At 44.6% G+C, this 26,265-nt stretch overlaps 2 protein-coding genes across 7 annotated transcripts in view; both read left to right on the top strand.

Annotated features, from left to right (window-relative positions):
• The window catches only part of LOC132389250 (ribonuclease inhibitor-like), a 42,302-nt gene extending 30,756 nt beyond the window's left edge, over positions 1–11,546 (top strand). For all 4 annotated transcript variants that reach the window (XM_059961743.1, XM_059961742.1, XM_059961744.1 and 1 more), the window contains 4 exons: positions 451–621; positions 2,154–2,324; positions 9,872–10,042; positions 11,066–11,546. In XM_059961743.1, coding sequence (XP_059817726.1) covers positions 451–621; positions 2,154–2,324; positions 9,872–10,042; positions 11,066–11,153 — 601 coding nt within the window. In that variant the 3' untranslated portion in view covers positions 11,154–11,546. The remainder of the gene's footprint in view (positions 1–450; positions 622–2,153; positions 2,325–9,871; positions 10,043–11,065) is intronic.
• Positions 11,547–11,685: 139 nt separating this feature from the next.
• The window catches only part of LOC132389251 (ribonuclease inhibitor-like), a 37,810-nt gene continuing 23,230 nt past the window's right edge, over positions 11,686–26,265 (top strand). For 2 of the 3 annotated variants that reach the window (XM_059961748.1, XM_059961747.1), the window contains exons 1-8: positions 11,686–14,096; positions 14,178–14,273; positions 14,361–14,594; positions 14,857–14,879; positions 14,976–15,079; positions 16,193–16,298; positions 17,195–17,281; positions 17,452–17,625. In XM_059961748.1, coding sequence (XP_059817731.1) covers positions 13,686–14,096; positions 14,178–14,273; positions 14,361–14,594; positions 14,857–14,879; positions 14,976–15,079; positions 16,193–16,298; positions 17,195–17,281; positions 17,452–17,625 — 1,235 coding nt within the window. In that variant the 5' untranslated portion in view covers positions 11,686–13,685. Of the gene's footprint in view, positions 14,097–14,177; positions 14,274–14,360; positions 14,595–14,856; positions 14,880–14,975; positions 15,080–16,192; positions 16,299–17,194; positions 17,282–17,451; positions 17,626–18,633; positions 18,805–26,265 lie in introns of all 3 variants that reach the window. The other variant, XM_059961746.1, reaches the window with a different exon arrangement.

The raw sequence follows: 26,265 nt of genomic DNA, 5'->3' as shown, positions 1-26,265 counted from the left end.
AGCAGTCCCACAGAGAGATATGTTTGGGAACACAGACCTGGACAATGTTGGTCTGGGACTAATGTGAGGAACACGGAGATTTGCCGGGGTTTTCTGTGGAGACGGGACAAGGGGAGGGTAAGCTGGGAGTGTGGAAGGTTACACTGCCTCCCTGTGATTCAGTATAGAGCACAAGGTCCAGAGTGGTGGTGTACTGTGGAGTGGGGCTGGGATGTAGAGGGTGAACACAAATATACAATGTCCCCGGGGTTCTGCCATTTGTCCTGGGGAGATTTGAGTCTTTCCAGTTCGGAAGGTGCAGTGATGTTTATACTCACTGGTGTCTGATGCTGGAGATTGGTGTTATCAGTAATTGTGGGGTTAATAAACACTGAACATTACTGTGGGTACTGGTGAAAGTGGGATTAATAAACCCTGGGATTAAACTTCTCATCTCTCTCTGATCCACAGTCTAGATTTTGTCGGTCTCACAGCTGCTGGTGTTGTGGATCTCACCTCCGCTCTCAGTACAAACCGCTCACTGACGGAGCTGGACCTGGCTAATAATGAACTGGGAGATTCAGGAGTGAAACTGGTGTCTGAGGCTCTGAGGAACCCAGAGTGTAAAATACAGAAACTGTGGTAAGTACCAGACTGTGAGACATTGGGACAGATCATCACTCCATCGATCTCCACAGACTGAGTAACAGGTCCTCACCTCGGTCTCCATGGGGTCCACTCACAACTTCAGTGCTAAAGTTTATTGTCAGGGGCAAATCTAAACAGGGTGTAAATGTTGTGAAAACTAGCTTTGTGCAACAACAGTACAGATCATTAGAGGCATGTCAGACATTAATTACACAGTAAACAAACAATTTGACAGAATCTATTCTGAGACGGGGAGAAAAGTCTGTGAGAAGGTTTGTGTGTTTTTCCGTGAGTAATTGAGTTTCCTCCTTGTATTTCAGTTTCCTCCCAAGTACAGAGACATACAAGGTATTAGGTGAACTGGTCTTTCCAAATGTCCTGTGATTAGGTCTATTTCATGTGGTATCTCTAAATAAATGAAGTAGTTATAATTAGCATCTTTCAGGTCAGTTCAATAACCGATGTAGTGTGGATAGTCTGTTGTTGAACTTTGGGATGTGGGTTCTCGGGCTCCTGTACCTCCTGTCTGATGACAGCATGGACAAGAGTACATGGACAGATGGTGTGGGTTCCTGATGACAGATGCCACCTTCCTGAGGCATTGCCGATTGCAAATGTCCTCGATGGTGGGGAGAGTTGTACGTGATGTGGAACTGTCTGTAGTGTCCTGTGTTCCTCGACATTGAAGTTTCTAATCAGACCGTGATGCAACCAGTCGGAATGCTTCTCTATGTACCTCTGTGGAGGTCTGTCACAGTCTGTGATGACGAATCAATCTCATTAATCTTCTGGGAATGTAGAGAAGCTGGTGTGAGCCGTTCATGGTTCCCTCTTTGTTCTGGGTCCAGGAGAGATTCTCTGAGATGTTGTCACCCAGGAACTTGCTGTTACTCACCCTTTCCACCGCTCACCCCTCACTGAGGACTGGTGCCAGTTTGTCTGATTTCCCTTCCGCAAGTCCACAGTCAGTTCCTTGATCTTGTAGTTGTTCATTGTGGAAGGAGAGTTAAATTGCCTTTATTCTGGTTCTATTGGGGATACGGGCACAACACAAAATTACTGACCAGTTGGACACCAGCAGTCCGACAGAGAGATATGTTTGGGAACACAGACCTGGACAATGTTGGTCTGGGACTAATGTGAGGAACACGGAGATTTGCCGGGGTTTTCTGTGGAGACGGGACAAGGGGAGGGTAAGCTGGGAGTGTGGAAGGTTACACTGCCTCCCTGTGATTCAGTATCGAGCACAAGGTCCAGAGTGGTGGTGTACTGTGGAGTGGGCTGGGATGTAGAGGGTGAACACAAATATACAATGTCCCCTGGGTTCTGCCATTTGTCCTGGGGAGATTTGAGTGTTTCCAGTTCGGAAGGTGCAGTGATGTTTATACTCACTGGAGTCTGATGCTGGAGATTGGTGTTATCAGTAATTGTGGGGTTAATAAACACTGAACATTACTGTGGGTTATTGGTGAAAGTGGGATTAATAAACCCTGGGATTAAACTTCTCATCTCTCTCTGATCCACAGTCTAGGTTCTGTCGGTCTCACAGCTGCTGGTGTTGTGGATCTCACCTCCGCTCTCAGTACAAACCGCTCACTGACGGAGCTGGACCTGGCTAATAATGAACTGGGAGATTCAGGAGTGAAACTGGTGTCTGAGGCTCTGAGGAACCCAGAGTGTAAAATACAGAAACTGTGGTAAGTACCAGACTGTGAGACATTGGGACAGATCTTCACTCCATCGATCTCCACAGACTGAGTAACAGGTCCTCACCTCGGGCTCCATCGGGTCCACTCACAACTTCAGTGTTAAAGTTTATTGTCAGGACTTCCGGTAAGATGGCGATTGCTTAGCTGCTCCGAACTTTTGTTCCGTTACTGTCGCTATCTTTGCACTAAATGTCTCCATTTTTTAAACCGTAGTCGGGAACTTTTTCGGTACCTCTTACTTGCCTGTGAACATCTAACTTACAAAGTCTAGCAAGAGTTCTAAATCTGGGAGAAAGGAAGCTCCGGCTCTCTCAGACGAGACCCTGGCTGCGCTCGGTCAGCTCCGAGACGAAATTTTAAAGGAATTCAAAACCGCTTTCAAACAGTTGGAGGACAAGCTTGATCAGATCAACGACAAGGTGGACAAACATGCCCAACACTTATCTCGCATCGATTCGACTTCTGAAGATTTAGAAAGTCGTGTTCGATACTTGGGAGACTCCCTGTTCCAGCTTGGAGGAAAAGTGTAACAAACTCCTTTTCAAAACGGTGGATCTCGAAAATCGCAGCAGAAGCTGCAATCTTAGAATACTTGGATTGCCAGAGGCCACCGAACAGGGATCAACAGTGAAGTTTTTCGCCGAGTTTCGCTGTGAGATATTCGGGAAAGATTTGCTCCCGAACCCGCCTGAGCTCGAACGGGCACACCGGGTCTACATACCCCCGGAATTCTGGGCAACCGCCCGCGACCGGTAATCTTGTGCTTCCATCAATACCAGGTAAAACACCGTCTGATCGTAGAGGCACATCGCAGAGGTTCTTTTCTTTTCCAGGATACAACCATTCGCTTTGTGGAAGATTTTGCACCCCAGACCTTAAAGATGCGCGCTGAGTTTAAAGGCGCAATAAAAGTGCTTTTTGATCGTGGTTTCAAACCCTCTCTTCGTTCCCCTGCTGATCTACGAATCAAGCTTAACACTGGAAAATACAAATGGTTTAAGTCAGCCAAGGAAGCTGAAGCATTTGTGGCAAGTCTTCCGGCTATCCAGTCATCTTCGGAACCCGATCAGACCTCCTAAAATGGTGGATCAGTACTTCTCGTAGTAAAATTACTTTTTCTGGACTCAGACTTTACTTGAATCATTCAGACATTATTCATCGAAACTCTAAGGGCTGTTGACAATCTCTCCCTGGATTTGGTGTGTGTGTAATCTATCTTTTATTGTTGTACAACTTTATCTACAGAGTTCTACAACTGACTTTAACTTGTTTTGGAGGTTTGAAGTCTTCAGTGAAGGCCTTCCTGTTTGTTGGTTCACAGTTTAATTGCCGATCTATTTTTCCTTCTTTTTATATTTATTTATTTTATTATACTTTTTTCTTTTCTTCACCCCCTTTTTTCTAATTTCTGAATTTTTTTCTCTCTTCTCTGTAAGTGGTTGATAAATACTCGTCTTGAATTTATAATTTTCCCCTTCCTGTCCTTTTTTTTATCCCTTTTTTTTCCTTTCTCTTATTTTATTCTTCTATAATTTTTTCGCTGGCAGGTTAGGTTTGGTCCTCTTCCGATTTTCTCTGTATTAAGTTTTATATTCCTGCAGAAGGTGTTCTAATCTGTAGTTATGTTTTTTAGTGCATAAACTAGTTACTATTTATTATAGCATTTACACGGAACTGCTGTTAATGACACAGATCTGGAAGTTGTATTTGGGTTAATTTTTTTGGTAGAGCTAGCTACTTGTTTTGGTAGCCATCTGGTTTTGGGTTGTTTGGGTGGGGTGGGTTTTCTAGTTCCAACATTACTCACTGTATATATTATATCTCTTTATTGCTCAGGACATGTATATGTTTTGATTTTACAAATCTATGTTTACATCTCTGCTCCCAGACTGCTATTGTACTGCTTGACTTTTTATATGCCTTCTGCCTTTTATGCATTAGTAATCGATAATGGCTAGTGCACTTAAATTCGTGAGCTGGAACGTAAAGGGATTGAATCACCCTGTTAAAAGGAGGAAGGTATTCTCACATATCAAACATCTCAAAGCTGACACTGCTTTCCTTCAAGAAACTCATATTTGTTGTTCTGATAACTCCCGGCTTTTGTCAAGGTGGGCAGGTCAGCATTTTCATTCATCCTTTACCGCTAAAGCTAGGGCTGTCTCCATTCTTATTAACTCAAATATTCCTTTTGAACTCCATAATAAAATATCTGATACAAATGGCCGTTTTATTATTGTTTCTGGCAAACTATATAACACTAAAGTTGCACTAGCAAACCTGTATGCCCCCAACTTTTAGGATGTTAATTTTTTTGAACGGTTTTCTTCCTCACTACCAGACTTAAACTCATACTCTCTTATACTGGGTGGTGACTTTAATTGTTGGTTAGATCCCAATTTGGATCGATCGTCCTCTGTTACTAGACCACCTACTAAATCTGCCTTAGCTATCCAATCGTTTCTCTCTAATTATGGTATCTCTGATATATGGCGTTTCCTCCATCCTACGGAGAGAGATTATTCTTTTTTCTCACATGTTCACCATACCTTCACTAGAATTGATCATTTCTTACTCGATAACCAACTTATTCCATTTGCCCACTCTTGTGACTATCAGAGTATACTGATCTCTGACCATGCCCCAATTACTCTCTCTCTGAATTTGCCTGGTCTCCCTCAGAGGAATAAACACTGGCGGTTTGATTCAACTTTACTAGCGGATGACGATTTTTAAAAATTTATTAAGGATCAGATAACCTTTTATTTTAACACCAATACATCACCTGAAGTGCCATCCCAGATTGTCTGGGATGCCATGAAAGCATATCTGAGGGGGCAAATAATCTCTTACACAGCAAATCTCAACAGAAGATCCTGTGCAGATCGATTAGACCTCATTAACCAGATTAAAGAATTGGATCAAATATATGCCCAAACTAAAAACCCTGAATTATACAAGAAGCGTGTTGAACTCCAAACTAAATTTAACCTTCTGTCCACTCAACCTGTCGAACGCCAACTTCTCGAAAGTAAGAGTCGCTTTTACATTCATGGGGATAAGTCTGGTAAATTCCTAGCCAATCAGCTGAGGCGTTCCAAAGCCAAACAACATATTACAAAGATCCAGAAGGAGAACGGAGACTTTACATCGGATCATTTAGAAATTAATGATGCATTTAAAAATTTTTATTCTCGGCTTTATTCCTCTGAATCTCTGAATGACAAAATCTCTGTTGATCAATTTTTACAGAATCTGAATATCCCCTCACTTTCATCTGACTTCAAAGCCAAACTCAATGTGCCTATGTCATTAGAAGAAATATCTACTGCAATTTCTGCATTGTCCTCAGGGAAATCTCCTGGACCTCATGGGTTCCCTGTAGAATTTTATAAATCATTCTCTTCTCTTCTTTCTCCTCAGTTACTTTCAGTATTATCTGACTCGTTTAATTACGGCAAACTGCCACCCTCTTTCAGTGAGGCATCTATTATTCTTCTTTTAAAAAAGGGCAAAGACCCAACAGAGTGTTCCTCATATAGGCTGATCTCTCTGCTCAATGTTGATGTAAAGATCTTAGCTAAAGTTTTGGCTCATAGATTAGAAACCGCCATTCCCTCCATTATCTCTGATGACCAAACAGGCTTTATTAAAAACCATTTCCCTTTTTTTAACATTCGGCATTTATTTAATATCTTATACTCACCTCCAACTGGGATTCCCGAATGTGTTATTTCCCTCGATGCGGAGAAAGCATTTGATCGTATAGAGTGGAACTACCTTTTTGCAGTTTTAGAAAAATTTGACCTTGGCCAAAGTTTCATCTCTTGGATCCAATTGCTGTACCTGTGTCCTACTGCCTCTGTTTTAACCAATCTTCAGAAATCCCAAGTATTTAATCTCAAACGTGGCACCCGCCAGGGATGCCCCTTAAGTCCCTTTCTCTTTGATTTGGCTATGGAACCTCTGGCGATAGCATTTCGAAACTGCCCTGAATTGACTGGGATTTGGAGAGGGGGTGTTGAGCATAAAGTTTCTCTCTATGCTGATGACTTATTACTCTTTCTCTCAAATCCGTCTACATCCTTACCTCCAATGTTTTCACTTCTTGACCAGTTTAGCCAGTTCTCTGGCTATAAACTTAATTTACATAAGAGTGAACTTCTCCCAATTAATAAAGAAGCACAAGAACTAACATTTCATGATCTCCCTTTTAAAGAAGTCCACAATCAATTTACTTATCTTGGAATTACAGTCACAAGGAAGTTTAAAGATCTCTTTCGTGAAAACTTTGCCAATCTTTCATATGCTATAAAACAGAGTCTGGTACAATGGTCACCTCTATCTATGTCTTTGGTAGGTCGTATTAATGTTGTTAAAATGTATGTTCTCCCCAAATTTTTATACCTATTTCAATCTATCCCAATTTTTATTCCTAAATCTTTTTTTGATTCCTTAGACTCTATTATTTTGTCATATCTGTGGCAGAATAAGCACTCTAGAATTAATAAAATCCATCTCCAAAAATCTAAAAAAGAGGGTGGCATGGCTTTACCTAACTTTCGTTTATATTATTGGGCAGCTAATATACATTGTACTACCTTCTGGTCTTTCTTCCATGGCCAACCCGAGTGCCCTAACTGGGTGGCAATGCAGCTGAGCTCCACCAAAGAATTATCTATCTCTGCTCTTCTTGGCTCTGCCCAGATCTGCCTATCTCTGCTCTTCTTGGCTCTGCCCAGATCTGCCCAGATCAATAGCTAATCCTCTTGTTAGACACACTTTGCGTATATGGCCTCAGATCAGGAAATGCTATGGTTTCCAGGGGTTTTCCGTTTCCAGCCCTATTGCTCATAATCACCTTTTTTTACCTACTACATACGATTCAGCATTCCAGGTTTAGTATAGGAAGGGCATTAGACATTTTGAAGATCTTTTCATTGATAATCGCTTCGCTTCTTTTCAGCAGCTCTCTGTTAAGTTCAATCTGCCCAATGCTCATTTTTTCAGGTATCTCCAAATCCGACACTTTATTGCTCCTTTAATTCCTAACTTCCCTGAAATGCCTGCGAAAAATGCTATGGACCTATTTCTTTCCATGAATCCACTAGGTAAAGGCTTAATATCAATCATCCGAGATAAACTAGCAGCCTTACGATGGACCCCCATGGATAAAATCAAAATGGCCTGGGAGCAGGATTTAAATATCTCCTTATCTGAGGAGAGCTGGGATTCAGTTCTCAAATCGGTTAACTCAACCTCTCTTTGTGCTCGCCACTGCCTCTTACAGTTTAAGATTGTTCATAGAGCCCATATGTCTAAATCTAAACTATCTCGATTCTACCCTAGCGTTAGTCCACTCTGTGATAAATGCAAGAGGGGCGTGGCCTCTCTCATCCATATGTACTGGTTCTGTCCTAGCTTGGAGAAATTCTGGAAAGATGTCTTCACTACGTTATCGTGTATTCTGAATCAGCACCTAGAACCAATCCCCTTAATTGCTCTGTTCGGTTTTTGGGGCGAGACAGATTTATGTCTGGGTCCGACCAAATGCCGAATATTATCCTTTGCCTCTCTCCTGGCTAGATGCTTGATCCTCCTCAGATGGAGAGATGTTGCCCTGCCCACTCATGCTCAATGGCTTAATGACATCATGGCCAGTTTGGACCTCGAAAAAATTCATTATTCAGTTCTCAATTCGGATCTAAAGTTCCATAAGGTCTGGGGACCTTTTATCGAGTACTTTCATAACCTTCCTCTTGACTAGGGTTGTTTTTTCTCTTCGGTCCCTTGCTTTCAGCTCCTTCTTTTTTTCTGGTAGAAGGCATTATTACCCTCTGTTGCTGAGTGTATTCACAGTCTGGGAGCTTGGCTGTCCAGACTTATTCTCTCTATATTGTGTTGTGGTTGGTCTGGAGTTGCTGTTGTTTTTTCTTGTGTTGTGGGGCTTGGGGAGGACACTCAGCTTACTTGTCTTTAATTTAGGTGCTTTTTTTTTGCTAAATTCTCTTCCTTTGTAACATATTGTTATTGTATGCTTAATTTTGCACTGTTTTAATGTTCCTCATTGGGAATTGGGGTTTTTAATTTGTAAAATGTTTTGAAAAACTAATAAAAAAAAACTTTAAAAAAAAGTTTATTGTCAGAGGCAAATCTAACCAGGGTGTAAATGTTGTGAAAACTAGCTTTGTGCAGCAACAGTACAGATCATTAGAAGCATGTCAGACATTAATTACACAGTAAACAAATAATTTGACAGAATCTACTCTGAGACGGGGAGAAAAGTCTGTGAGAAGGTTTGTGTGTTTTTCCGTGAGTAATTGAGTTTCCTCCTTGTATTCCAGTTTCCTCCCAAGTACAGAGACATACAAGATATTAGGTGAACTGGTCTTTCCAAATGTCCTGTGATTAGGTCTATTTCATGTGGTATCTCTAAATAAATGAAGTAGATATAATTAGCATCTTTCAGGTCAGTTCAATAACCGATGTAGTGTGGATAGTCTGTTGTTGAACTTTGGGATGTGGGTTCTCGGGCTCCTGTACCTCCTGTCTGATGACAGCATGGACAGATGGTGTGGGTTCCTGATGACAGATGCCACCTTCCTGAGGCATTGCCGATTGCAAATGTCCTCGATGGTGGGGAGAGTTGTACGTGATGTGGAACTGTCTGTAGTGTCTTGTGTTCCTCCACATTGAAGTTTCTAATCAGACCGTGATGCAACCAGTCGGAATGCTTCTCTATGTACCTCTGTGGAGGTCTGTCACAGTCTGTGATGACGAATCAATCTCATTAAACTTCTGGGAATGTAGAGAAGCTGGTGTGAGCCGTTCATGGTTCCCTCTATGTTCTGGGCCAGGAGAGATTCTCTGAGACGTTGTCACCCAGGAACTTGCTGTTACTCACCCTTTCCACTGCTCACCCCTCACTGAGGACTGATGCTAGTTTGTCTGATTTCCCCTTCCGCAAGTCCACAGTCAGTTCCTTGATCTTGTAGTTGTTCATTGTGGAAGGAGAGTTAAATTGCCTTTATTTTGGTTCTCTTGGGGATACGGGCACAACACAAAATTACTGACCAGTTGGACACCAGCAGTCCGACAGAGAGATATGTTTGGGAACACAGACCTGGACAGTGTTGGTCTGGGACTAATGTGAGGAACACAGGGATGTGCCGGGTTTTTCTTTGGAGACGGGACAAGGGGAGGGGAAGCTGGGAGTGTGGAAGGTTACACTGCCTCCCTGTGATTCAGTATCGAGCACAAGGTCCAGAGTGGTGGTGTACTGTGGAGTGGGGTGGGATGTAGAGGGTGAACACAAATATACAGTGTCCCCGGGGTTCTGCCATTCGTTCTGGGGAGATTTGAGTGTTTCCAGTTCGGAAGGTGTAGTGATGTTTATACTCACTGATGTCTGATGCTGGAGATTGGTGTGATCAGTAATTGTGGGGTTAATGAACACTGAACATTACTGTGGGTATTGGTGAAAGTGGGATTAATAAACCCTGGGATTAAACTTCTCATCTCTCTCTGATCCACAGTCTACGGTCTGTCGGTCTCACAGCTGCTGGTGTTGAGGATCTCACCTCTGCTCTCAGTACAAACTGCTCACTGACGGAGCTGGACCTGGGTTATAATAAACTGGGAGATTCAGGAGTGAAACTGGTGTTTGAGGCTGTGAGGAACCCGAAGTGTAAAATACAGACACTGAGGTAAGTATCACATTGTGTGATGGTGTTTTCAGTTACAGACACTAAACACTGGTGCAGTTCTGCTGTTGGAACAACTGCGGTTCTGTCTCACTGTCCTGTGATCGGTCACTCACATCCCACAGCCGGACTCTGTGTCTGGCTTACAACAGCAGCACCTTCATCTGCTCTGCTGACTGTGATCCCAGTTGCCCCCTGTAACACCACGGTGAGGTGAACGTGGGTATCCAAAAGGGCAGTGGGCACTTCCTGAGGCCCCCCAGTTCACAGGCTGGAAATCTGTGGCAGGGAAAAGCTGGCACAAGTCTGGTGATTCCTGTGGGATCTGTGGGCAGGGACAGTGACTGGGGGAACAGCCAGTGTCTCTTTTCACTGGAGTTTATGCAACCCTGTGGGTCTCACTGTTCTCAGCTGTGAGGGTGGGAATGTGTTTTATTGCTCCCAGATCTTGTCATTGCCAAGTTTTACTGAGTGTTTGAGAGACTGACGTCCATAACAATTTAATTTCCCTGATAATACGGTCTCAGCTGTTGAGGGAACCCTTCTGTCAGTTCAGCCAGACACAGAGGTTCAGACTGATAGCAGGAGTGTCCTGGTGGAAAGGTGTGGACCCACAGCAGATGATGGGGAGTTTGTGGTCAGCAGGAGATCTGTCAGTGTGATGAACAAACTCTGGGAATCTCCTGATTCCTCATTTGTCTCATTTGAAGGCTTGCGTGCATTGAACTCACAGACTCTGGCATCGAGGATCTCGTCTCTGATCTCAGTACAAGACACTCAGTGAGGGGATTGGAACACACTCACAGACCGATCTGTCTCCCTCTGCTCTCCACCACCTCATACTGACCCTCCCAAGTCTGGTGTGGCTTGAGTGAGAGTTTGTGGTGACATCTGGTGTGAATAAATATCAGTGAACCCCTGGGTGACATTTGTCTGTGAGTGTTGTTGAAACGTTAACGTCAGTCCCCATTACTGACACTGTTGTGTAATCCGTTTGTTTAATCTTTATTCATTCATCTGTTTCAGACTGAGGAGGAATCAGTTCAGTTCAGGTGGAGAGAAACGGCTGAAATCGCTGGAGGGAACCAGACCCGGACTGAGAGTGATCTTCTGAACATCCCACTGTGTGTACATCACCACCCCCGGGGGTCGGAACATTTCCCTCCCATTTCCCACCCTCCCCTTTCAACCCGAACATCCCACCTGGAACCGAGTACGTGTCCCTCCTGTGGTGATGTTAAATACCCGGTCGCAGAGTCACCGTCAATGAGAATATAGTTTAATATCACTGGCATATCTCATGAAGTTGTTGTTACGCTGCAACAGTACAGTGCAGTACGTAATTAAAAACTATAAATTACAGTTTTAACGTCTAGGCCCGATTGACGCACGTTCGTCGAGGGGAAACTGGCATTGACCCCGTCAACAGTGTAATCGTGTACAAACCCACAACATGAAATATCAGACAGGACACAATATGCAATTAAATGATCACACTTTATAATTATTCCTTGGTGTTGGGTTCGTAGAAACAAATGAAATAAAGTTCAGTAAATTTATCGGTTTTGTGCACAAGAAAATTAATATGTTGGAGCTGGTGCCTCCGGATCCGTCCACAACGACCTCCGGACCTCCGACAATCTCTGAACTGCCGAATTCCAGTATCCGCCGTCCTGGGATTCCGACCGCTCCCGCACACGTCCGTCCTCTTCACTCGCCTTCCCGAAAAGACCACAAACTCTGTCTTGGTTCCCCCCATACAAGATAGCATAACAGTCACTTATTGGTTAGCTCTCCATTATCTGTAATTATAACCCAAACATTTACAGCTACAAAGAACCATTACATCACCGATTAACTTTACAGAGAAGCCATTTCATTGTAACACCACAGAGAAGCCCTTTTGTTAGCCTCAGCAGTTAACATGGAAGAGAATCCACACAGTAACTAAATATATATATATATAATCTCAAATAATAACCCTGACAGGGTGTCAAGAAAACAACCTCTCCCTCAATGTCACGAAAACAAAGGAGCTGGTTGTGGATTACGGGAGGAATGGAGACGGGCTGACCCCTATTGATATCAATGGATCTGGGGTTGAGAGGGTGAACAGCTTTAAGTTCCTCGACATAAACATCACCGAGGATCTCACGTGGTCTGTACACACCGGCTGGGGACATGTTTGACAGCAGGGGTAAACAGGACAGTTTCTGAAGGTCTGACCTTTGCAGAACTAATTACTGATGAAGGTAACAGAGGAATGTTATGGAACGGAGCAACCCCATTGCCGTTCTCTGTAAATTATAATCCTGCTTTGTTTGAGATCTAAGTTTGAAGTTGTTTTCCAGACAATATTTGGCTGGAAAATATTAGAAGACCGAGTTGAACAGCACATGACAGAATCTGGAAGTTCCACTAAGATTCACTTGTCCAGGTTCGATAGCGATGTGGGAAATGGAGAGGACAGAAATGCCTCAGGGAATCTCCTTGCGGTCACCAAAGGAAAAGTAAGTAGAAACTTTGAGTGAAGCTTCAGGGCGACTAGCGTCTGGGACGTGTGAAAGAGATGTGCTGGGTGGTTTTACTGTTGTCTTGTTTCCGCTTCCTCATGGTATTGATATTGGAGAATCACAGATTTCGTACTCGCCAGGTATCTGGTTTGATGTGGAAATGTGGGTATGAGATGCCCACATTTCTGTGGGAAAAGGGCATTTGGGGGAAATTACTCATCGGTTTATAATTATATTGGGAATGTGATTTAACAATTTTGGAAAGGTTGGAATATTTTTGAGAGCAATTCTAAAAGTTGATTCAGTAATAAGACTGTTTTCCTTTATAGAACGTAAAAGATGTTGTCCGCGACCTTTAACATATTGATTTTGAGTTTGAGATTCATTGGAAAATAGTTTCGATGCATTGTCATGTAAATTGTTTCCCCTTGATTATGCAGTCTGCATCTCCTCATTGACCCGACCCGATCTCTGATCCCTGATACCCCCACCTCTGGCACAAAGAACGGCAGGACATCAGACCGAGTGTGCAGGCTTAACTGGTCAGCAACCCCGTCACTCACACGGTCTCAACCAATAACAGGCGTGGATCTGCTTGGGTCAGGTACCACCCAGTGAAACCCCCAGGTCCTGTCACCCCGGTGGGAAGGGTAAAAGTATACTCGGGCAGGAAAACCCGGTCCCCACCCCACACACTTGGAGCGAGCTGATGGCTGATTCAGCCGTGACCCGCCGCTCGCAAAAGCACGGAATCGATTAATTTCAGGTTGAATTGGGAGGCACAAACTTTATCTAATTTTGGGACCGCGGGGACGAAACCCGCTCCCATTGGCGAACAGAGATGTCAGTGAAGCCACCCGGTCCAATCGCTTTGATTCCCCGCCCCTTCCGCCATTACTGTCCCGAGCGATGTTTGTTTGTTTCGTTCGGGTGTGTTAAAAGTTTTCTTGCTCCCTTCTCTGTGGTGTGTTATTTGCCCGAGGCCCCTCGCCCTTGCACTACAACAGTCGTGTTTAATATTCCCTCCCTGGGTGCAGTTGCCGTCTGTTCCCCCGACGATCCCTGCACTGCAGGAGTTCAGCGGCTCATGGGAAGGTGAAGAATGTTCAAGCAGAAAGTGTTGGGTGGGAAACATGGCTTCTCGACAATACGTACAGAGTTTAGTGGAGGAGGCAGTTTGTCCCGTCTGCCTTGATTTCTTCACCACTCCGGTAACACTCGACTGTGGACACAACTTCTGCCTCTCCTGTATCACACAGAGTTGGGAAAAGGGAGGGAGAAACTGCTGTCCGGAATGTAGAGCAAAGTTCTCAGACAAATATCTCAGGATAAATTGGGCCCTGGCAAGTCTGGCTGAAAAAGCTCAACAATTGAACCTGAATTGGAAAGAGACGGAGATGAGATCTCAGTGTGAGAAACATCGGGAGGAACTGAAGCTGTTTTGTGACACGGACAAGCAACTGGTCTGTGTGATTTGTAGAGACGCGAGGGAACACAAGACTCACAACTTCATGCCGATTGAAGAAGCTGCGGAGATTTACAAGGTAAATACAAACAGATTTTATCACCTGAATATTTATGGTATTCTTATTTTACCGACGTTTTGTTCTTGAACCCAATCCCAGTGTCAAGTTAAATCATCGTTCGAATCTCTGACAGGGAAGAAATCTGCCATCCAGGAGTTGGAACAGCGACAGAAACAGAAGATTTCTGGAGTGAGGGTGAGATGTGTTTCCAGTTTTCCGGGTCTGTGTGGGTTAATTCTCTTTATTGCCGGGTAACATCAGCCACCACCTTTCATTTGACAGGAACAGTCACACAGTCTGCAGGCCAACGTCACATCTGAATTTGCTAAAATACACCAGGTTCTGGCTGAGAGAGAGCAGCGCCTACTGAGTGATCTCAGGGCAGAGGAGGAGAAGATTCTGAACACCATGGAGAAAAATCTTCAGGAGATTGAAGAGAATTTAACCTCTGTAGAGGAGAAACTCTCCAAGTTGCAGAAACAGATGAATGAGGAAGACAGTGCGACGTTTCTGAAGGTGAGGGATTGTTGTTGAGTGAAAGCCCACAGTCTGTTCTGGAGCAGACCTGCTCTTGTCACCAAACTAATAGATCAACGGTCTCTCTGGTCTTCCCCGGGATTGAGCTGCTGGAACCTGCATGCTGAGTTATTGATCTCTTTGTGCAGCCTAAATGTAATATTCCCCTGAACCTCACGTTAAAATCCATTCACCGTCCCTCGCAGTGAGAACGTGGATGTTCAGTCCCAGTCAATTCAGATCTGTGATTTATTTATTACAGGAGGAGTTGTGTCAGGACAGGAGGTAGGACAGACCCTTTACTGAAACTCTGCACCGTTTGGTAAAAACATCTCAGGTAATAGTTCCGGTGACTTAATAACCCACTGTTTGATTTTACAGGGTTAGTGAAGAAGCTCAGACGTTGTCTGTAACAGAAGGTGCCGTAACCATCGGAGAATTCAGGGACACAATATTGAGAGGGATGTTTGATGCCATAAAGCAAGGTAAAGTTTGCATCAATTCCTGTGTTCTGGTTTGTTATAAAAGTGAAGTTTTTGTAAGTGAACTATTGAGTACAAGAGCAAGGATGTCCTTTTGCATTTGTACAGGGCCCTGGTGAGACCACACCTGGAATATTGTGTACAGTTTTGGTCTCCAGGTTTAAGGAAGGACATTCTGGCAGTTGAGGAAGTGCAGCGTAGATTCACTAGGTTGATTCCTGGGATGGCAGGGCTGTCTTACGCAGAGAGATTGGAGAGATTGGGCTTGTACACGCTGGAATTGAGGAGATTGAGAGGGGATCTGATTGAAACGTTTAAGATAATTAAAGGATTTGATAGGATTGAGGCAGGAAATATGTTCCAGATGTTGGGAGAGTCCAGTACCAGAGGGCATGGATTGAGAATAAGAGGTCAGTTCTTTAAAACAGAGTTGAGGAAGAACTTCTTCTCCCAGAGAGTTGTGGAGGTGTGGAGTGCACTGCCTCGGAAGACGGTGGAGGCCAATTCTCTGGATGCTTTCAAGAAGGAGCTAGATAGATATCTGATGGATAGGGAAATCCAGGGATATGGGGACAAGGCAGGGACTGGGTATTGATAGTGAATGATCAGCCATGATCTCAGAATGGCGGTGCAGACTCGAGGGGCCGAATGGTCTACTTCTGCACCTATTGTCTATTGAAGTTACATGCACTGAAGTTAAAGGGATCCTGTAGGTAGTGGTATTTGTGCATATGACGATCAACTGGAGTGAGACTCTGTCTGAGCTGATGAGGAATTCCAGTAACCTGCGTTTATTTTAGACAAGCAACAATAGCACTGTGTCTGTCTCTCTTGCTGTCTCTGTCTCTATCACTCTCTCTGTCCCTGTCCGACTCTATCAGTCTCTCCCTCTCTCATCAGGCACAGGTAGGGGAAGGAAAGAGACGAGAAGGTAAAGGAGGGAATCGAAGAGAGGGGTATAGGTAGAGGAGGGACAGAGGGAGGAGGCACACGTCGAGGAGGAAGGTCGGGTGTGTGAAACAGAGTGAGAGACAGAATAGGAAGCAAAGTGAGTGTGTGAGATAGAGATACATGTATAAAGAAAGGAACACTCTCATTCCCTGCTTCTCTCTTCAGTTTATGAGACCATTGATGTGGAAACAGCCAGCCTGAGCATCGAGGTGTCTGAGGATCTGAATCGTGTGAGAGGGACCGGCATCCAGACCAGTCTCCCGGACACCGGGTCAGGTTTATCAGTTTGTTTTCTGTTCTCTGATCAAAGGGGTTCACATCGGGAAGACATCACAGGGAGTTGGAGGTGGTGGGGAATCTGGGCTGGAGGGTGGGAGTATTCACAGAACCTGCACCCTCTCTGTAGTGTGGTGAAGTGTCACAAGAGTTAGTGCTGCTTTCTCTCAGCTCCCATGACCAGACTTCAATCCCAGCCTCTGTTGTCTGTGTGGAGTTTGCAAGCTCCCCCTGTGACTGTGGGTTTCCTCAGATGATCCAGTTTTCTCCCTCACTCCAGAAACCTGCAGGTCGAGGGGGTAACTGGTGGCTGTCAGTTCCCACTGGTGTAGGTTAGTGGTAAAAAGAATGGGAGTGTGCGACAGAATAAGTGACGGGTACAGGGAAGTGGGGAGAGGGGGTATTGGGCTGGTGGAATTGCTCCCTACAGAAGTGATGTGATTGGGACAGGATCCATTTACCCATCTCGTTATGAACTGTAAATCCCTGGTGAGAGGGAGGGAATAAACTGGCAGGAGCAGAAATGTTGGAGGGTGAAGTGTAAATTTGAAATTGCAGTTGTCAGTACAATAATTTTACCATCTTCATTAGTGTGTTCCCTTTAATAAATACTGATTTTGGGCATGTAAACGTCGAAGCATTCCGGTTCTCCGTGGGTTCAACTGCAGCTGGGAACAGGGAACCAACGTCTCCTAAACACTGATGGTTCAGTGTTGCTGTCACCCTGTTTCTGTCAGGTTGTTGTGGAAACGGCTGTGATGGAAGTGTGATCCCTGTTATGTCAGAGAGAGGGCAATTACCTGTCCTGCTGTGTTCCTCCAGCATTTTGTGTGTGTTGCTGAAATTACTTCAGGGCCACTTTGGTAACAGTGTTTCTCGCTCTGTGTTTAGTGAGGAGTACAATAAACCTGGAGATTGGGGAGTGAGACTGTTGTCTGAGGCTCTGAGGGACCCGGAGTGTAAAATACAGAAACTGGGGTAAGTACCAGACTGTGAGTCTGTTGATGTTTGTGTGGGTAAAGTTCCAATAATGTCCCAGTTCTGTTCTGATGAACCCCTGCATCACTGTTCAAACCGTTGATGGTGACCTGTGGAGACTGACACTGAATCTGTTTGTTTCTCTCTTCTGTTTCCTCTCCGTCCATCAGGTTGACAGCTGATCATTTCACATCTGAGTTTGAGCACTTCATCTCCGATCTCAGTACAAACCGCTCACTGAGAGAGGTGGAGCTGGACCTGAGTGACAATAAACTGGGAGATGGGGGAATGAAACTGTTGTCTGAGGCTCTGAGGGACCCGGAGTGTAAAATACAGAAACTGGGGTAAGTACCAGATTATGGGGGATTGGGGATGATCATCACTCCATCGATCTCCAATTGACGATGCTGCTGCACAGCCTGATTAACAAGTTCTCACCTCGGACTCCATCAGGGCCACTCACCTCCCCCTCTGCAAGGGTCAGAGTGTTTTCCATGTAGTCTGTTCATCTCAGGTCACTGTGTGTGTCTGAGGTGGAATCAGCTCTACAGGAGCCTGTGTGTGTGGAAGGAGAAGGCAATTGCCTTTACCCAGTTCCCTGTGGGGACACGGACCCGGACCACAACATGTTCAGGGTCAGATTGTGTGTTGAACAATGGACTGATGGACTTAAACTTGACTCAGTGTTTTAGTAACTTTAATTCCCCAACCTTTGACCCGGAGCTGGTTTAATTTATCACTGAACTGTAAACCATTGCAACCTCATCTCTCAGTGTGGGGTTGGAGAATATTCTTTCTGAGGTGAATCCAGTGTGGGTGTTTTCCCGAGGCAGCATTGTGTCGGTGCGGTGACAGGGTTGGGATGTACAGTTAACAGAGATGGTGAGTGGAGTCCCCTGCAAGGTTGGTTCTGTGAGCACAGAATGTCTGGTCAGACGGAGAGGGAGTTGTGTCGTCATATGACAATCCATCCAGAAGATTCACTCTGGGACTAACGTGAGGAACACAGGGATGTGCTGGGTTTTTCTGTGGAGACGGGACAAGGGGAGGGAAAGCTGGGAGTGTGGAAGGTTACACTGCCTCCCTGTGATTCAGTATCGAGCACAAGGTCCAGAGTGGTGGTGTACTGTGGAGTGGGGTGGGATGTAGAGGGTGAACACAAATATACAGTGTCCCCTGGGTTCTGCCATTTGTTCTGGGGAGATTTGAGTGTTTCCAGTTCAGAAGGTGCAGTGATGTTTATACTCACTGGTGTCTGATGCTGGAGATTGATGTTATTAGTAATTATGGGTTTAATAAACACTGAACATTACTGTGGGTATTAGTGAAACCCATCTCTCTCTGGTCCACAGTCTACGGTCTGTCGGTCTCTCGGCTGCTGGTGTTGTGGATCTTGCATCCGCTCTTAGTACAAACCGCTCACTGACAGAACTGGACCTGTCTTATAATAATCTGGGAGATTCAGGAGTGAAACTGGTGTTTCAGGCTCTGAGGAGCCCAGAGTGTAAAATACAGAAACTGTGGTAAGTACCAGACTGTGAGACATTGGGACAGATCATCACTCCATCGATCTCCACAGCCCGAATAACAGGCCCTCACCTCAGGCTCCATCGGGTCCATTCACATAAGAACATAAGAAATAAGAGCAGGAGTCGGCCATCTGGCCCATCGAACCTGCCCCGCCATTCAATAAGATCATGGCTGATCTGTCCGTAAACTCATCTCCATCTACCTGCCTTTTCCCCATAACCCTTAATTCCCCTACTATGTGAAAATCTATCTAACTGTATCTTAAATATATTTAGTGAAGAGGCCTCAACTACTTCCCTGGGCAGAGAAATCCACAGATTCACAACTTTCTGGGAAAAACAGTTTCTCCTCATCTCCATCCTAAATCTTCTCCCCTGAATCTTGAGGCTATGTCCCCTAGTTCTAGTCTCAGCTACCAGTGGGAAAAACTTTGCTGCTGCTATCTTATCTTTCCCCTTCAAAGTTTTGAATGTTTCTATAAGATCTCCTGTCATTCTTCTGAATTCCAGAGAGTATAGTCCCAGACGACTCAATCTCTCCTCATAGGTTAACCACTTCATGTCTGGAATCAACCTGGTGAACCTCCTCTGCACCGCCTCCAAAGCCAGTCTATGCTTCCTCAAGTACGGAGACCAGAAGTACACGCGGTACTCCGGGTGCGGCCTCACCAGTACCCTGTACAGTTGCAGCGTGACCTCCCTGCTCTTAATTTCAATCTCTCTAGCAACGGCCAACATTCCGTTTGCCTTCTTAATAACCTGTTGTACCTGCAAGCCAACTTTTTGTGATTCATGAACAAGCATTTCTAAGTCCCTCTGCACAACAACATGCTGCAGTCTTGCAGCATTTAAATAATAATCTGCTCTTCTAGTATTCCCTCCAAAGTGAATGATCTCGCATTCCATCTGCCAGACCTTGGCCACTCACTTAACCTCTCTATATCCCTCTGCAGACTCTCCGCGTCCTCTGTACAATTTACTTTTCCACTCAGTTTAGTGTCATGAGCAAATTTTGTTACGTTACTGAGTCCCCTCTTCAAATCATCAATGTAAATGGTGAACAGCTGCAGGCCCAGCACCGACCCCTGCGACACCCCACTCACCACCGACTGCCAACCGGAGAAACACCATTTATACCAACTCTCTGCCTTCTATCGGTTAACCCATCCACTGTCCATGCCAATACGCTTCCTCTGACTCCAGGCATCTGTACCTTATTTATAAGTCTCTTGTGCAGCATCTTATCGAACGCCTTCTGGAAATTCAAGTGTACGACATCCACCTGTTCCCCTCTATCCACTGCACTCATCATGTCCTCAAAGAACTCCAGTAAGTTTGTCAAACAAGACCTGCCCTTTCTGAATCCATGCTGCGTCTGTCTAATGCAACTACTCCTTTCTAAATGTTTCGCTGTTTCTTCCTTAATGACAGCTTCAAGCATTTTGACAACTGCAGATGTTAAGCTAACTGGCCTGTCTTTTGCCTACGTCCTTTTTAAAAAAGTGGCATGACATTTGTTGTCTTCCAGTCCACCGGGACCTGCCCAGAGTCTAGAGAGTTTTGGTTAATGATTGCCAACGCATCTACTATAACCTCTGCCAATTCTCTCAGCATCCTGGGATGCATCCCATCAGAACCGGGGACTAATCTACCTTCAGGCTCACTTGTTTGCTCATCACTATCTCTTTAGGTCCTCACCTCCCATTTCGTCCATAACATCATTCTTTGCCATATTAGACGTATCCTCCACCGTGAAGACTGACACAAAATAGTCGTTCAATGCCTCAGCCATTTCCTTATCAACCAAAATCAATTTTCCCTTCTCATCTTCCAAGGGACCTACGTTGACTTTAGCCGCCCTCTTCCGCTTTATATATTTATAAAAAAAACTTCTGCCATCTGTTTTTATATTTTGTGCTAATTTACTTTCATACTCTATCTTCCCTTTCCTTAATTCTTGTTTAATTGTTCTTTGTTGCTTTTTAAAGTTTTCCCAATCCGCCACTCTCCCACTACTCTTTGCCACTTTGTCCAATGAGCTTTTAATTTGATACTATCTTTTATTTCCTTAGTTCACCAAGGCTGGCTCTCCCCACACTTACCGTCCTTACTTTTGACTGGAATATACTTCTGTTGAGTCCTGTGAAGAATCTCTTTGAAAGTATTCCACTGTTCCCCAACTGTCCTACCAAATAGTCTGTGCTCCCAATCCACATCAGGCAACTCCTCCCTCATCCCATTGTAGTCTCCCTTGTTCAAGCAAAGTATACTAGTTTTAGATCTAACTCCATCTGTCTGCGACATTCAATCATACTATGATCACTGTTTCCAAGAGGATCCCGGACTACAAGATCGTTAATCTTACCCGTCTCATTGCACAGGACTAAGATGGCATTTTCCCTTGTGGGTTCACTAACATGCTGCTCAGGAAAGCCATCACGGATACTTTCTACGAAGTCCTCCCCGAGACTTCCTTGACCAACCTGATTCACCAATCTATGTGGAAGTTAAAATCCCCCATGACAACTGCCGTTCCGTTCTTACAAGCCTCAGTTACTCCTTGGTTAATCGCCTCTGCCACTGCAATATTTTTATTAGGTGGCTTATAGACAACTCCCATCAGTGATTTTTTTTTCCCTTTACTATTCATAATCTCTCCCCAGATTCTGCTCTGTAGATCTTATATCGTCTCTCACAATCGCCCTGATCTCATCCTTAATCAAGAGCGCCACTCCATCTCCTTTGCCTTCCTGCCTATCTTTCCGTATTACCTGATACCCTTGGGTATTTAATTCCCAGTCATCTCCAGCTAGCAACCGGGTTTCTGTAATGGCCACTAAATCATATGGCTTGGTACTGATCTGTGCCTCAAGTTCACTAACCTCGTTTCTAATTCTACGGGCATTTAGATAAAGTGCCCTCATACTCATTGTCCTCTTAGAATCTAGTGACCTATGGGATTTTTGCTGATTACTTTTATGCACTCTACTCTTACTTTTTTCTTCACTAACTCTAGCTTTGGTTTCTGCATCTCTTCCCTCTTCTGTGTGGGTTCCCATCCCCCTGCCATATTAGTTTAAACCCCCCCCCCAACAGCACTAGCAAACAATCTGCCTGGGATATTGATCCCAGCCCTACCCAGACGTAGACCGTCCGGACGGTACTGGTCTAACCTCCCTCAGAAGCGGTTCCAATGCCCCAAGAATCTGAAACCCTTCCTCCTGCACCACCGCTCAAGCCACATATTCATTCCAGCTATCCTGCTGATCCAACTCTGCACATGGCCCCGGCAATAATCCTGAGATTATAACCTTTGAGGTCCTACTCTTTAATTTACCTCCTTAAATTCGGCTTGTAGGACCTCACCCCGCTTTCTTCCAATATCGTTAGTGCCTACAGTGTGATAGTGTATTGTCCTAGGTAAATATTACCAGGGTGTAAATGTTATGAAAATCAGCTCAGGCTCCATCAGGCTGACAGGTTCATGTTATTGTCGAAGTATGCATGTAAAATACAGCTCTGATTTTTGTCTTCTCGAGATAACCATTAAAAGCAGAAAGACCATGTGTGTTTATGAAGGAAAAGGCATCAACTTGAACTCACAAGTACAGCGTTAAAGTTTATTGTCAGGGGCAAATACAACCAAGGTGTAACTATCATGAAAATTAGATCTTTCCCAGCAACAGTACAGAACTTTACTAACATTAATTACACAAACTTAAATTAACATTAATTACACATAAATTACACGGTAAAGAAAATCAAACATAACCACATTCTGCAAGGTGAGTGAATCTAGTCTGGGAAGGAATGAGGGGCTTTCAGGTCAGTTCAGGATCATGATGCAGTGGGAAGAGGCTGTTGTTGAACCTTGGGCTGTGGGTCTGCAAACTCCTGGCCCAGCTGTCTGAGGGACTGGCCCAGATCGTGAGGGTTCCTGATGATATTCGACAATGAAATGCTGCTCATTTCTAAGAAAGCTGTCGTGTTTCCTTCATGGCTACCTCTATGTTCTGGGCCCAGGAGAGATTCTGTGAGATGTTGACAACAAGGAACCTGTTTCTGCACACCTTTTCCACGAATTCCAGTCAAGATGGTTCCTGTGGGCAGCTCTTCTTCAGTCGCCATCTTCTGGAGCCTGTCATTTGCAATTTGGAGGTCGTTTGGATGTTTCAGTGCTCGTCAGTCTCTGAGACGATTCTGAGAGGCAGAGGCAGCGTGTGGGGACCTTGTGGTGAGGAAGTTGAGAGCTGATGTTCGACTCTATTTTGCCGATTAAAGCTTCCATTGTTCGCCGGTTAAAATGACGAGGGAGATTGAAACACCAACTGCTTGCATTTTTATTGCTGGGAGATCGCTCTGCTACAGAGAGGGTAGACTGTCTTTTTATCACTGGTGAGATCACTCTGCTACGGAGAGGGTAGACTGTCTTTTTATCACTGGTGAGATCGCTCTGCTGCGGAGAGGGTAGACTGTCTTTTTATCACTGGTGAGATCGCTCTGCTACGGAGAGGGTAAACTGTCTTTTTATCACTGGTGAGATCGCTCTGCTGCGGAGAGGGTAGACTGTCTTTTTATCACTGGTGAGATCACTCTGCTACGGAGAGGGTAGACTGTCTTTTTATCACTGGTGAGATCACTCTGCTACGGAGAGGGTAGACTGTCTTTTTATCACTGGTGAGATCGCTCTGCTACGGAGAGGGTAGACTGTCTTTTTATCACTGGTGAGATCACTCTGCTACGGAGAGGGTAGACTGTCTTTTTATCACTGGTGAGATCACTCTGCTACGGAGAGGGTAGACTGTCTTTTTATCACTGGTGAGATCACTCTGCTACGGAGAGGGTAGACTGTCTTTTTATCACTGGTGAGATCGCTCTGCTACGGAGAGGGTAGACTGTCTTTTTAACACTGGTGAGATCGCTGTGCTACAGAGAGGGTAGACTGTCTTTTTATCACTGGTGAGATCGTTGTGCTACGGAGAGGGTAGACTGTCCTTTTATCACTGGTGAGATCGCTCTGCTACAGAGAGGGTAGACTGTCTTTTTATCACTGGTGAGATCGCTGCTACAGAGAGGGTAGACTGTCTTTTTATCACTGGTGAGATCACTGCTACGGAGAGGGTAGACTGTCTTTTTATCACTGGTGAGATCGCTCTGCTACGGAGAGGGTAGACTGTCTTTTTATCACTGGTGAGATCGCTCTGCTGCGGAGAGGGTAGACTGTCTTTTTATCACTGGTGAGATCGCTCTGCTACGGAGAGGGTAGACTGTCTTTTTATCACTGGTGAGATCACTCTGCTACGGAGAGGGTAGACTGTCTTTTTATCACTGGTGAGATCACTGTGCTACGAAGAGGGTAGACCAGGGGTCAGCAACCTTTACCACTGAAAGAGCCACTTGGACCCGTTTCCCACAGAAAAGAAAACACTGGGAGCCGCAAAACCCGTTTGACATTTAAAATGAAATAACACTGCATGCAACGTTTTTTTTGCCTTTATGCTATGTATAAACAAACTATAATGTGTTGCATTTATGAAATTGATGAACTCCTGCAGAGAAAACGAAATTACATTTCTGCATGCAACAAAAACATTTTGAACTCCGAAAAAAAGACGTTGGGTTGAAGGTTACTTTTAAGTAAAATACTCAACGTCTATTTGAGTCCTTCTTGTATTTATGAAAAACGCCAAACTTAAATTTGCCGCCAGCAGCAAACCAAAAATAACATCAGCCAGCTGTCAGCCTGAAAAATAAAAGGACTATTTCACTGAACAATGAAAAAATATGAATATACATAAAATAATAGGCAATTAAAATATTTATCATACTTGGTTAATGGGATTTCTGCTCCTGGACCTCAGCGCACAGCGTCTGCACATCAGGGCTGTATGACGTCACCTTCATCTTTACACAGGATCGCAAGTTGTCATCTGTGAGGCGTGCGCGATGTTTGTTTTTAATAAAGTTCATGTTGGAGAACACCTGCTCACATACATATGTGGATCCAAAGATCGACAGGACTCCAAGCGCATACTTTTTAATGTTTACATAAATGTCGGGCATAGCATTCCATGTTTCGAACACAAGTTTGTCCGGTTTTGGAAGGTTTTCAATATCACTCCATTTGTGATTCTGAGCAAGAACGGCCTTCTGACGGGCAACATCTTCAAGGTCTGCTGTCAAGCATCTAAACTTGGACACCCATATGTCTTTGTCGGCTATGTCGGCCAGTTCCATCTCAAGATCAGGTTGACTCACACCTGCCAATGCAGTCGTATTCAGTAGGGAAGGATCGATGCTTAAGGGAGTGACCGGGAAGGATAATGTGTTTTTTTCCTCTCTGAACTCACAGAAGCGTTTCCCAAACGATGTTTGCATTGCGATGATTGCAGAATGTAAATACTCCGAAATTATCATGTCGTGACCTTGTTTGAACTCTCTCAAATTGGGGAAGTGAGACAAAGTGCCTTTCTGTAAATCTCTGGCAAGCACTGTCAACTTGCGCTCGAATGCCAAAACATCCTCCAACATGTGCAGGGCTGTGCGTCCTTTCCCCTGAAGAGCTGTGTTCAGCGTGTTCAGGTGCGCTGTCATGTCTACCATGAAGTGTAGCTTTTCCAGCCACTCTGGCTGTTCCAGCTCAGGAAAGTTGAGCCCTTTGCTGCCCAGGAAAGTTTTCAGTTCTTCCAGACACGCGACAAAGCGTTTCAGCACCTCCCCTTTGGACAGCCACCGGACTTTGTTGTGCAGCAGGAGATCAGAATATGCGCTTTCCATCTCATCCAGTAACAAACGGAATTGACGGTGATTTAAACTTTTTGCCATTATTTTATTGACAATCTGAATGACAACATCCATTACTTCTGTGCATTCCGGAGGAAATGTTTGAGCGCACAGTGCCTCTTGGTGCAAGATGCAGTGAAAAGTCAGCAGCTTTCTGTCCAGCGACTTCTGCAGTAAAGCCACAAATCCCTTGTATATTCGTCATATTCGTCATATCCCGTCATATTCGGAGCCCCATCAGAAGCTACTGACACCAGATGGGTGGTCTTTATTCCTTTGGCTCTTAAACAATTCAAGACAGCCTCACAGATGTCCTCCCCCCGTGTTTGGTCTTTTAGAGGTATCAACTCAATCAGTTCTTCCTGTGGCCCGGCAGAGTTTACATACCGGCAGAACAACGCTATTTGTTCAATATCACCTTTGTCTTTAGACTCGTCACAGGCAATCGAGTAGGCCACAGCTGAATTGATGTCTTTAATTTGCTGTCTTGTGATGTCTTCTGCCATTTTTATGGTTCTGTCTTTGACAGTCTTTGCAGAGAGGGGCATATCCCTGATTTTCTGCACAATTTCACTCTTGTTTTTAAAGTCCGTGAATAGATGTTCTGAAATCTTAATGAAAGATTCTTTTATATATTCACCATCTGTAAACTGCTTCCCGTGCCTGACTATT

This window comes from Hypanus sabinus, unplaced genomic scaffold (assembly GCF_030144855.1).
Source record: "Hypanus sabinus isolate sHypSab1 unplaced genomic scaffold, sHypSab1.hap1 scaffold_517, whole genome shotgun sequence".
NCBI lineage: Eukaryota > Metazoa > Chordata > Chondrichthyes > Myliobatiformes > Dasyatidae > Hypanus > Hypanus sabinus.
Note: the sequence above shows the minus strand (reverse complement) of the source record. Positions and strands in the feature narration are given on the sequence as shown.